This window comes from Symsagittifera roscoffensis, chromosome 5, assembly GCF_963678635.1.
Source record: "Symsagittifera roscoffensis chromosome 5, txSymRosc1.1, whole genome shotgun sequence".
NCBI classification, from domain to species: domain Eukaryota; kingdom Metazoa; phylum Xenacoelomorpha; order Acoela; family Convolutidae; genus Symsagittifera; species Symsagittifera roscoffensis.
The window spans coordinates 39789525-39801600 of record NC_087066.1 but is presented as its reverse complement, the minus strand read 5'-3'; the positions used below and the strand labels follow the sequence as shown (position 1 = coordinate 39801600).

Sequence of the window (12076 nt, the reverse complement as noted above, 5' to 3'; positions counted from 1 at the left end):
TTCACAAAACAAACTAAATAAGGTTAACTTGAAATACTATACTGACGATGAGTCTTTAGTATATTATGAACGGTGCGATGGGCGAAAACAACTTTCTAGAGAAAAATGGCAGAGCAAAAATTGCACAATTATCTAGACAAAGATTTGATTGTCCTTAAGCCTACTACTTTGAAGCCCACCGTCACGAAACGGGAAAGAAAAGTTTTCTCTTCAAGTTTAAACACTTGGCCTCCATGTATCCGTCGATCATTGAAAGAAAATTTCTTAAGGTTTCAAAATCGCTAAAAACAGTCTTACTCATCTTTCTCGTAGCTCACGAGCGACATTATCTTAGTATAACAAAGTTTTAACACCGCTGTATAGGAACACCACCGCTGCCTCGTAAACCTTTTAAAAAAATTGAACCCCAAAACTCGAAAGGAGGTTGAATACAATTAAATATAGCCGCGGTTGCTTTGCAAGTAGAACAAAATGTACTGAACAAATTGATTTAGGAAAATCAAAAAATTCAGAAAATACAATTTTTGCATTTTCTGTTGTCTAAATACCCTGTTGTTTTCTGAAGAAAGGGCGATTGAATTAGACTAAAAAGCAAAAAGAGCGGTAAGTAAAGTTAGAAAACTGCAGAAAAAAACACTAAGAGAATTTCATTGAAATAAATTTAAAAATCCGAATCACGACCAATAGGGCTTTAATATGATTCCACTCTTAGCCGAATAACAACTATACTTGAGGTAGTCGAAATTGGCTGAAAAAAACTAAAAAGGAACCAAGGCTGCTGTTCCTTCCTACTCTTAGCGCAGCAACTTTTTGATCACAGTACATCCACAGACATGCTTCGTTACATCTGGGCTGTCAGAAAAAGGGCTGATAAAAGTTTCGTAGAAAACTATCTACCGACAAAAAACAACAATAACAAGGAGAGCCGGTTAGTGTTCAAGTACCACAGAAAATTCCGACCATGTCTTAAAAAATACGAAACAAGTTTTTTTTTTCAAATTAGTTTCTCTTTTTTTTCTGCGTGGTGAGATAAAAAGAACTGAACAAAAAATAAAAACGTAGGCATATTCGTCAGTCATAGTAAAACAGGCAAAATAGAAGACAGTTTTTGCAGAAAAATACTAGAAAAACGAAGAAAAAACTTGTTTATAAAGTTCTTCAATTTTTTTAGGATATTTTTCGAATTTTTTAAGTTTTTGATTCCTAGGATGGCGCTAAAAACTCCAAAAACTAACTCTACTTGAGTAAATCAAAAATTTGAAACCGGTTTTTCTCGACACTTGAAAATATTTTCGATGTCGTTCGAATCACGAATCAAAGGGATTTAATATGATAATCGACCGAGTCCACTAATTATTTGTGATAACTGATTTTGCGTGGAAAACAAGAAGAAAAAAAACTGAAACACGCGAATACAACGTTCCCATTTTCAATGGTCTGAACAAAAATCATTCTTTACGGTTGGAATTCTAAATTTTCAATAAAACTGTTGATTTTTCACAACTGTTTGAGAGCTATCTTGTCAAACTCGAGCAAACATAGCCAAAAGACAGTTCGATGAACTAAAGTCCAAAAGACAGTTCGATGAAAAAAATCCATGAACCAAAGGAAACATTCAAAGAAGTCGATATTTGTTTTCCAGGTAACTGTTGATTAAGATTGCTTGATTTCAACTGAAAAGGTCTCCAACAAGCTCATACTTTTGAAGACACCAGCAAAGTGGAGAAAAATCTGTTGAACCAATTAAGGTCACCAAAAATATATTACCAGGGAGCAAATCATTTAGACGAACAAACCTATTACAATTGATTATCTTCGTATTTTCATACTTGCCAAATATATCCCGACAACATACAACACGTCCAGGCATTTAGCAAAAAATATTCTGAGAAGAGCTTCGCTGAAAATATGTCGCCGAACGAAACCAATTGAGAACAAGGATAGCCCGTTAATGTGCAAGTAGCACAGAATGCTCCGAGAATAGTCTTAAGAAAAACCAAAAAAAATTCAAATGAGTGTTTTTTTTCTGTGCGGCGTAATAAAAAGATCTGAACAAAAAACTACAACTTAGGCATATTGGACAGCCATAGTAAAAAGAGCTAGTTGGACAAGTTTTTGTAGAAAAAATTTACTGGGAAATCAAAAAAAATCCTAGGCAAATCAGACATCCGTTTTAAAAAAAAAATTATGAGAAAAAAATGATTAAAAAACACTGCCTAGTTTTTTTGAAAAAAATTTCAACTTTCGAAGTTCAAAAAAAATATGACGTTAAAATTCTTTGAATTTCGGAACATTTTATGATACACTTTTTCGATAAAATTAACCCCCTTAGAAATCTGATACTTAAATTCCATTTTCGAAGTTGGAAGACGATCACGTTTTTGTGACTTTTACACTGTCGCTGTTCGATAGTGGCATTGCCTTCCATTTAACATTACATTTAACAAATGAACTGAACTTAAGAAATCAAAAGTCAGACGGCGAAAAAATAAACTTACGCCTGGACAAATTTCAAGACTCCCGAAAGAAAAAATCATCAGTTTATATTAGAGTTGATGAACGTAGCTCAGACTCTTATATAGGTCGCATACAAGTCTTAGTACGTTTTACTAAATAAATTAAAACACATCCGAAAACAAATTTCCTCCCCATTTTTAATGGTCGGAACAAAAATCATTCTCCGCCAGAAATCTTATTTTTTAAACTTAAAAACTTTCTATCCCACGCACGATCCTGTTGACACTTACTGTTAAAACCGCAGAAAAAGTCACGCAACCTAACTAACACAACCGAAGACAAAGCTCCTCCACACTTTCAGTCAAGTATCCTAAAAGCGTTTAAAAACTGTGGTCATAAACTAACATTTGAATTCAAATTTTTTAAATCTGACCCTTCGTATCATAAAATAGAATAGTTTTGATCTAATCATGAAATGAAATTTACAAAAAAACCTATCCGGTCATCCAGAGTAAAATAAAATCAACTACTTGGTTTCTGATTAACAAATTTGAAATTAACAAACGTTCAACGTTTTACATTCATATCTTTGGATATATTATAATCAACAATGAACCAAACTGAAAACATATAACGCAACTTAACCAAAAACAAGTTCAACAAACAACTTCCAAAACAGTAACTAAGACAGCTCCGTTTTTGATCACATTATCGATTCTTGAGTCACTTCCGACTTTGAGTCCGAACTTTTCATTTTTGAACTCCGCGATTCCATGTTCAAAGCAAATCAACTACTTAGTTTCAAGAGTAGATTCTGCCTTCAACTCTGGCCACCTTCACATAAATAGGATCTCTGATCTTTCTTGCTTCAGATACCCTTGGTTGATCAACTTCAATCTTTTCAGCTTTCGCAATATTGAGCAGAGAGTAGAATGCCCGACAAGCTTCCCGCTTCTTACACGATGTCACTGGACACAATTGACTGAACAAGATCGTACCAGAGCGACCGAAGACTCTTTCATTTTCATCTTTCGAAGCCTCGACTAATTTTCCAACCCTTTCAAATATAACCTCATCATTTTTATTCATCGACAAGCTACTATCGAAGTCCAATGAACTATCAAGGCCAGTCCTAACTGAATTTCTGGCACCAGAAACCGGTGGCGCCAGAGAATTTTCTTGAGGAAAAACAGGATTCGATACAAGCGACGTTTCTCTTCCTTCTTGAATTGTTCTTAGAGTTTCATTTTCAACCACCATAGTCCTTGTAAGCTCTGAATTTTCAAACGACAGCAAGTGTTGATCGGCTAATTCAGCACTCGACTTAGATAGTTCGGCTACTTGACGACCTGATGTAGCTAGTGGTTCAGTTGTGTTCTTTGTGTTGTTGTCCGAAGGAGCTTCTCGAATGACTTCAGCACTCGGCAAACCTAGCGAAGGCAATTCAGCTAACGGCAGTTCAGGCTGCGAAAAATCTCCGCGACTCCCGAAAGCTTCACCCCAAACTCTTTTCAGCTCGCTTCCCAACGTAGAAGCCCTTCCTGCCGAAGTCACAAGTTCATCCGCTTTCAAATCAAAGCTCAAAGGAGCCGGAACGAACGGTCGCACAATATCGCTCGAGTCCGTAAGACATCTTTTCATAGCTCTGTCACTGATTCGAATCGGACCAAAGTCGATATGCTTTGGTCTACGCTTAGATCTTCTGTCCAAGGTGTCTTGCAACATAAACGGGTGAGGCTGAATTGATCTGCTTTCGCTCACTCGACCTAAAATTGAGTCTCGCTTCCAGGTGCGATGAGGGATCTCGCTTTGGTCCATCTCAACTAGAGGTGTCACTCTTTTCGGAAACTTAGATTTTTCTATTCCCTCTGTTTCGCTCGTTCTTGCAGCAGCTTCACTTAGCATCTCCCGATTTAGAGGTTGGGACGAACTGGTTCTAGTCAGTGGCGTTTCCACCCGAGGCAACGAAACGGAGAGTCCAGCATTGTACAGGTTGATATTTTCACCCAGCACTGACGGGCCATGGAGCGTGCCGCTGAGTCCCATTGAAACGTCACAATAGTTTGTAACATCTAAGTTCAATCCTATAAACAAAACAATCACTACAATTCAAAAACATGAAAATTCATTTCTAGAACTTCACTGGTTGTACTGAAAACTATCCTCGCTAACATTATGATTCCCGAGACCATTTATAAAAACCACTTTGCAGTTGTAGGATTTCAGATACAATTTTAATGACACGCATTAACTGGAGAAATGAAACAAATGGCAATAACCCAATTGATTGATATTTTCCCTGTTCTCCTCACTTGCATGTGCTTTTTTATCTTTTAAACTGCTTCCTTTGTGGATGAGTGGCATTCCCTCACACTCTGAGATCCTCGCGCATTTCGCCCCTGATGGAGACCACTTCTGAATCCTCTGAATCTCTTTTGAAACAGCATTTGATCTCTCTTCCTGTTGCTGCTGCAGTTCCAACCCCACTTGAGTCTGCAGATTCTGCAAGTCCATAATTCCTAAGAGGTCACCCACCCCTGGATCTACGTGGGGGAGGGGAGGAAAAACATTGGAGCTGAGGTACTCGGCAATAACGTCAGTAGAGCTGTTCATGAGTACCCATTGTTGTCGCTTCTCCTCCTCGGTCAGTGCCTGGTCATCCGGATCCAAACCTTCAATCTCTCTCGGAAACCGATACATACTCGACGCCGCCCTGAATCATTTACCGCCAAAATTATTTTATTGTCAAATATCATTTTATTACAATATACACCAAATTATTCTAAGCAGAGAACGCGTTAGTGGATCATGAAATCTTGGCTGTTGCCAAAATAAAACGGTAAAATGAGACCACAAACTTGGAAAATTGTTTGCCAGATTTTCTATAAAAAAAAGGTAACCTATCCGTTACAAGCCCTTCTCGTTAACGGCAAACACTATTTCTCAATAAAAATGACAAAAAAGCATTAATTTATTCTGTAATTAAATACTCTGCTGTATACAAATAACTCTGAGCGAACGTTCTCCGAGAGAACGTAAAAATGTTCTCCGAGCAAACAGACAATAAAAAGGAACTAGACTATCACTCACAATCTTGAGTCGCGTCCTTCCTCTCGTAGAGTAATGTCCCTGATATCATCGACCAAGTGAGAGGCATTTAGATTCAGAAAAGGATTCTCCACATTTTGGCTTTTTTCAAGCAGCCTCGCCTGCTCAGTGGGCGATATCATCTCCAGCTCCCAGTTCTCCGGTAGTGGCGGGTTGTCCAGAATGAAATCATTCGAAAACGCCAGGTCCTTCCTTTTCGGCTCCTTCAAACTAAGTTTCATAGGTTTCAGATTAGCCAGGAACCTCTGAGAGTCTTGGTAGAGATACTCCATCTGTTTATGGAACACAAGAACAATTCCGAACATCAGATGTGAACAAGTTCGTATCGAGAGCGGAACTCCGTGAAGCGAGTAGCTCTCGAGCAGGGACACAGTCGTCATGGCGAATGGAAAATGCTTCAGCAACTCCTCGCATTTCTTGGCTACCTCTATCGACTCATAATCTCTCCGATTCTTCAGTTTTCCCTGGTGCGCCACAAACCATAGCTTCCCGAAAGTTCCGGTCCTATAAGCCAGGAGATCTTGCACGTAATACATTTGGACTCAGTTCAACGGAGTTTCTTTAATACACAAATTCACACATACAATACGGCGGCTTTGCCTAAACCTGAAAAAGATTAAATTATGGTGTTGTCGGAGTAGTCTGAAATAAATTACTTACGACGAGCTCAAATCAATTTTCGTCCAGGGCTTAGGAAAAAAAACACAGAGAAGCGAGGTACCGCTTCCTTCTACAAAACAGTTGGTTCATAACATTTTTTTCTGATTTATTCTTCACTTGATGCTTATTTACTCAAACTGGTCAGTGATATGAATGAATCGGACAAAAATAGAATTACATGTGATCAGATAAAATCACTTTTGGCTCTTTTTCCTCCCCCTCCCCAATCTCACTTATGCATCAATTTTATGATGTACCGAGGGGTTTTACAAGGTAAAGTATCAGGACCAAATATGTTTGTCTTGGCCTAATTAGTCTGCATGCCAGTTTCTGTAACACTCTGACAATGTGAACAGTAAGTTCACTAGTAAAGTTTCACAGGTGGGGAAAAAGGCAAAAGAGCCTCACTTTTTTACGCAGCGGGAAAGTAGAGCTTCGTAACACTTGCAACGCAAAAGTGTACTCCTATCGCTTGTCTACTTCGGCAAAAATAAGCAGACAGGCGATATTCCAAATAAATTTTTCTATGATTATTATTATTATTGAGGATTTACAATCAGATTATATAAGAATATACAAAATGATTGAGGGGAACAGAAGTTCCCTAAAAGACAAGAAAAGACGTTACAAACTAGTTTCACGGCAAAGATAGCACATACAACCAATTGCCCACGAGCAAGGATTTTCAGAAGAATAATAGTTTGAGAAGAAATTCCAAAAACAAGTCAGAAGTTTCTTTTTCAAGTTGTGGTAAGAAAATACGTCGATTCCAAAACGCGCATATAAGATGTTGGCGAGTCTCTGCGATCTATACCAGAAGTTTCGGAATGTCGAATAACGTTCTGCTCGACCCTCTCGAACTGTAGATTGAAGGCGAGAATAATTTGATCGAGTCACTCCACTGCACAGCATGATGATCATTGATGACTTTAAATAACAACAGTAGATCGTTTATTTGCAGTAAAAGGAAAGTGGGAGAAGCTTTCGGAATATGATAAACTACTATGAAAGCCAACAATCCATCTGGTTGCATCACGTTGTACACCTTCAATGAGCTTTGTTGCTTTTGCTCGCAAACCACGCGACGCTTCCGTATGTAAGAACTGGAACAACCATAAATCTATGCAGAAAATTTTCATTAAGGTACAGATTCTAGCCGGATACGAATCCGGGACTTTTATCTAGAGCATGGACGTTACTTCGGCGCAAAAGAAAACAGAATCAGATGCCTAATTTCAGTTGAATATATCAATCGGTCTATCAAATCATTCAGCTATTTTGTTAGACAAGTTGTTAATAGGATTTTTTTTTCACATTTGAGTTTTATGTATAAAAATTTGGCTCCACAGAAGCCTTTAAAAACCAATTGTTATGGATTAATAAACGATTATGGTTTTAACAAAGTCATATCAATAAAATCAATCTATAATCAATCTAAAATCATTTATGGATTGTAATTTTTCTAAATTTAGCCCAAAACTTTCAAAATTTTGTACAATCAAAAACTGACTGTTGCACTCTTTAAACACACGTTCACACAGAGGCGAAGCTGCGCTTCGCAAACATTTACGAGAACACGACTTAATGCGGCTCTATCAAGTTAAATAAAAAAAGGTAAAAATAAACCTCGAATTAGCAAAAACTCGGCAACGTGTCATATTCAAATCTGCGACCTAGCAAATTTGAGTCTCACGCACTAACCAATCAGCCACGGATGCTTAAAATCCACAAAAACTAACCACCAATAACACATGCTAATAAAATCCCAATTCGATGCGGCAAAAGTAGCGCCAAATAAAGAGCATGTAATTTTGCATGTAATCAACCGCAAAGCATAAAGCCACTTTATTTTAAATTATGCATTTCAAAAAAATTGCGAGATATAAAGTTAGAAAAAATCTGAAATCAAGTTTTTAATATTTCTATGTTGTTTTAAAAAAACTTCAATTCATTTGCTGAATTAAAAATGCTTCAACTATGTTAACTTATTATTATTCGAATGACAAAGCACAAGCTATCAAAAAGCTGTAAAGGTTCCCAAAAAGTGACACCAATATTTGTGACTTAGGTTGGAAAAAAAAGAAAGTTCGTAATAATACATTTTGCTTCGCAAATCTAATAATTGAAATTGAGGTTTAAAGTTTGTTTGGATAAAAAGTGTTATCTTGTTTCTTTATTTTTCTCTTCACAACGTTTTTCTTCATTTTTTAGTTTTTTTTGCTCAACTTTATTTACCTTACTCTCTGCATTTATGTCCACGCATGTTTAAAATGAGATAGAATCGAAAAAATGGATAATAATAAAATTAAAATCAATTATGATGTCTACGAGCTACATGATAATCAATTATGGAAGAAATTTATCTTCAATACGAAAATTGATTATAAAAAAAATTTATCTCAAATAAACTCCAATGTGTGAAAGATCCGATGAAAGAAAAACTCACAATATAAGATTCATTATTTTCTTTCTTGATAAAAATAGGAAAATCAATAAACAATTTTAAAAAGATAAATGCCTTAGTAGTAGTAGTAGTAGTAGTAAAAGATTTAGAGACAGTTCTCAAGGGTTCGCACCCAGATTCAAGTTCATAGTTCAGTTTTATCTTGTTTGAAATGTTACAGTTCCCACATCTGCATATTATTCTCCATGTGCATTTGTTTTCCTAGGAGTAGTGTCTAACAAAGAAGTGCCAGTAGATTTTCTGCAAGGTATCTTTGTTAAGTTCGTTGCCGAAATTGGGGTACGTTCGGGATACGTAGTTGAAGAGAAATCTCGTTCGTCGGAAAAGTTGTCATCGCTTTTCAATCTTGATTTGTACAGCCTGTTTTCTCTTCTTTGATTTTGTCTGGTGTTTCCTAGCGAATCATTTTTATCTAATGTTTCCTCTATATCATAATCACCGTTTCTAATTGACAATAGGAAAAGAAGATCATGAATCTCGACATATAGACTGAGTGGTAATATTCTTAGGGAAAGGAGGTAGTATTGGCAACCAGAAAATTTCCGTTTAAAATTGAATTAAATTACTTGCATTATCAGAAAAATATACAACCGAGGCGAAGCTGCAATTCGCAAACACAAGCAAATGTTCTTTTTGACTGTATTATAATTCCTTCGGTTAATTATGAGCCAGTTTCTGAAGTCGACGTTATGTATTTTTAAAATAGCTATTCTTACGATGAAAAAGTTCATACAGTTTAATCTAGCAGACATCTAGATGCTTAATAATCAACGGACCATTCAAACTTAAAGACAGAAATTTTAGATTAATCTCAGTTTGAAAGCAATCATTATTTCCAAACAAACTCTCAAGAAAAACATTCCTCGCCGTATTATTAAGTTGTGCTTGACTTTAATTTATATTATTAAAAAACTGACTACGACGAATATCTTAAGCTCAAAGTAAGACAAAGGAAACAATCAATCAAAATTAGAGCCTAATTCTCATCCATAAATAGACCAGACAAATATATATTAACAGACAACATTTGGACAAAAATCATTGAAGTCTAAATCAAATGAAACTGAATATGTGAAAAAAGGAGGGTTATTTCGATCACGATTCCATCTGTTCATCTTGCTCGAATCTTCTTTTCGGCACAGTTGATTGACCTTCGCTCTGGGGTTTTTGGCTCTCAAGTAGGGTTAAACCAGGGACACCTTGGCCCGATTGCAACATGACCTTTAACCTTTCGACCTCTTCCAAACTTGTAGCTTTGGTTATTTTTTCCTTTATTGCTTGCAGTTCCGCTGGACTAGGACCTAATGGTTGCCCAGGGACGAACTCTTTCGAAGCGACACTTGCCGTTTCTTTCTGCTGCTTGACCTGTTCGGTTAACGCTTTTCCTTCTTCTGTTGCAAACATTTTCTTTGCCATTTCTTTCTCGTTTTCTCTGATTCGCTTGAAATCCAAAAATCGCAGGTGGGGAAGTTTGAATATGCAGTATAGTCTGTAATGCTTCTTGTAAACCACAGGATTTCGTAGCAAAGATAGCCTTTGCAGAGTTTTGATGGAAAACAGAGGATCTAGATCAGCTAATTCTTGAATGTTGTTGTTTGTGAGAATAAGATCTTCCAGGGCTGGCAATGCATTTTCTAAACAAAAAAGAACAATTTATTTAAAATTCGCAACAGTAGATTGAGCGACACTTATTCACTCGCACTTATCCACTCGCGCCAAATGTGAGCGTAGCTGTGCAAGCGGTCGCTACTTGCCAATGCAATGCATTTTTTTCTCTATTAAAGGTCTGTTTATAACTGTCGCCTCTTACCAACTGTCTTCTAAAAAGTTCGAAAAAGAGAAAAGATTAAAATCTTTTAAAAAATGAGATCCAAAATCAAAATGATATCTTTCAATAAAGAAGCTTCTAAAATTCGCGAAAAAAGTCATATCTATCAATTCATTATTTAATTTCTTTCAGTCCGTAGACTTACCAAGATTCATTCCAATTTTGACGATTTTGTTGTTATTTAGAATTAAACATTTTAATCTTTTCAGGTATGGAAATCCGTCTAATTTTCGGATTTCATTGTCAGACATCTCAAAGGTGTCGTAAAGATCATTGGATGCTCCCAAATTCTCAATAAGAGGAATTTTGTAGCCTCGCAAATTGAGTTCTCTCTCCTTGCACGGATTGATACATTCGGTTGCTGATTCGACTAAATCAACAGAGAGACGCACCATATTTAGGTTCTAAAATAGAATAGATTTTTGACAAAAAGTAAATTTGAAACTGTGACATTCGAACAGAATGAACAAAAGTGCAATTTCAAATTAGTGGCCGCTGACCTTGAGAATTGGCAGTTCTAGTAGATTAGCGACGTCATTTGAACGTGTGACATTCGACCAGAATGTGCCAAAATGCAGATTCGGCGATTTCGAATTTTTAGCAGCGAACCTTCCGAATTGGCGATTTAGAAGGAATAAGAACGTTATTCGAACGATTGGACGAAACGTGAAGGCTGAAGGATTCGGAAATTCCTAAATTTTAAATTTTCGAAGTGATGACGTAACAATTCTTAGAAACGTCAAAAACGGCCATTTTGGCAGAAAAACTGAAAAGCAACTCAACAACGATAGTTGCGCTGATGAAAACAACGAAGATTGTGATAAAAAAAACCACAGAGAGAAACAGAAGTAACAGAGACCGCTCCAAGTTGCAACTATTGTGTCGCTACAATAGTTGCAAGGCAGTAGCTAACAACAGTGAGGGGTGGAAACCAGCCCTCCGGGTTATAGAGAAATCAAGCTTAACGTGCTTGATTCAGTGGATTCGAGAATCAGGAGGGGTTTCGGGACTGAAACTTTTAGCGTTTTATTTGAACTTTTAGCTTCCCTATTATGTCCTGAATTGAATTTAATTAACATCCGAATTCATTCAACTAATATGAGAAGCTATGTAACATTCGTCTACTGCAGTCACACATGAGGCTTAAGAAAAATAGGCCCTATAACCACTGGCTCAAGGGTCAGGGACACCATCTCTTGTGTTTTTCTAGCTCAAGAACGGTCGGAGCCAGTTCGGTTCGTTTGTGACATGAGACTACGACCCGTTACAGCTTAAAGGCTACTACTAAAATATCCCCCCACTCTAGAATTAGAAACGTCCCCATACTTAGGTCTCTAGATACCCAAAATACATGAACGCCGTTAAAAACCGGGTTGGAACAATCCGTTAAGTTACTTTTTATTAAACAGTGGAACTTTGATCCATTTCAGATGGATCAACCTATAACTCGCCTTACCTCAACATAACAATTATAAAACACACTCTAGGAATTTAAATTAGTACTCACATTGTAGCACGCTCAAGAAAGGAAAGTACTTCAGTCGGTAATTAACTCAAGA

The 12076-nt window shown here is 36.9% G+C and overlaps 3 protein-coding genes across 5 annotated transcripts in view; all 3 read right to left on the bottom strand.

The window, feature by feature from the left end:
• Window positions 1-12076, bottom strand: part of LOC134845453 (phospholipase DDHD1-like) — a 332903-nt gene that overhangs the window by 305458 nt on the left and 15369 nt on the right. The gene's annotated exons all lie outside the window — the stretch shown is intronic.
• On the bottom strand, window positions 2894-6216 carry LOC134845452 (uncharacterized). Of its 2 annotated transcripts, none has more exons than XM_063862339.1 (3): window positions 5548-6216; window positions 4737-5170; window positions 2894-4541 (listed from the first exon to the last, which is right to left on the bottom strand). In XM_063862339.1, the coding sequence occupies exons 1-3, from the start codon at window positions 6099-6101 to the stop codon at window positions 3259-3261; spliced, it is 2271 nt and encodes a 756-aa protein (XP_063718409.1). In that variant the 5' UTR covers window positions 6102-6216; the 3' UTR covers window positions 2894-3258. The 2 variants fall into 2 exon arrangements, with proteins under 2 accessions (XP_063718409.1, XP_063718410.1); XM_063862340.1 differs by having other exon boundaries at window positions 4770-5170.
• Window positions 6307-12076, bottom strand: part of LOC134845457 (U2 small nuclear ribonucleoprotein A'-like) — a 361634-nt gene continuing 355864 nt past the window's right edge. Inside the window, exons 2-3 of the mRNA XM_063862346.1 lie at window positions 10663-10924; window positions 6307-10323 (exon numbers count right to left, since the gene is read on the bottom strand). Of these exons, the coding sequence (XP_063718416.1) occupies window positions 9785-10323; window positions 10663-10912 (789 nt within the window). The 5' untranslated portion in view covers window positions 10913-10924 and the 3' untranslated portion in view covers window positions 6307-9784. The remainder of the gene's footprint in view (window positions 10324-10662; window positions 10925-12076) is intronic.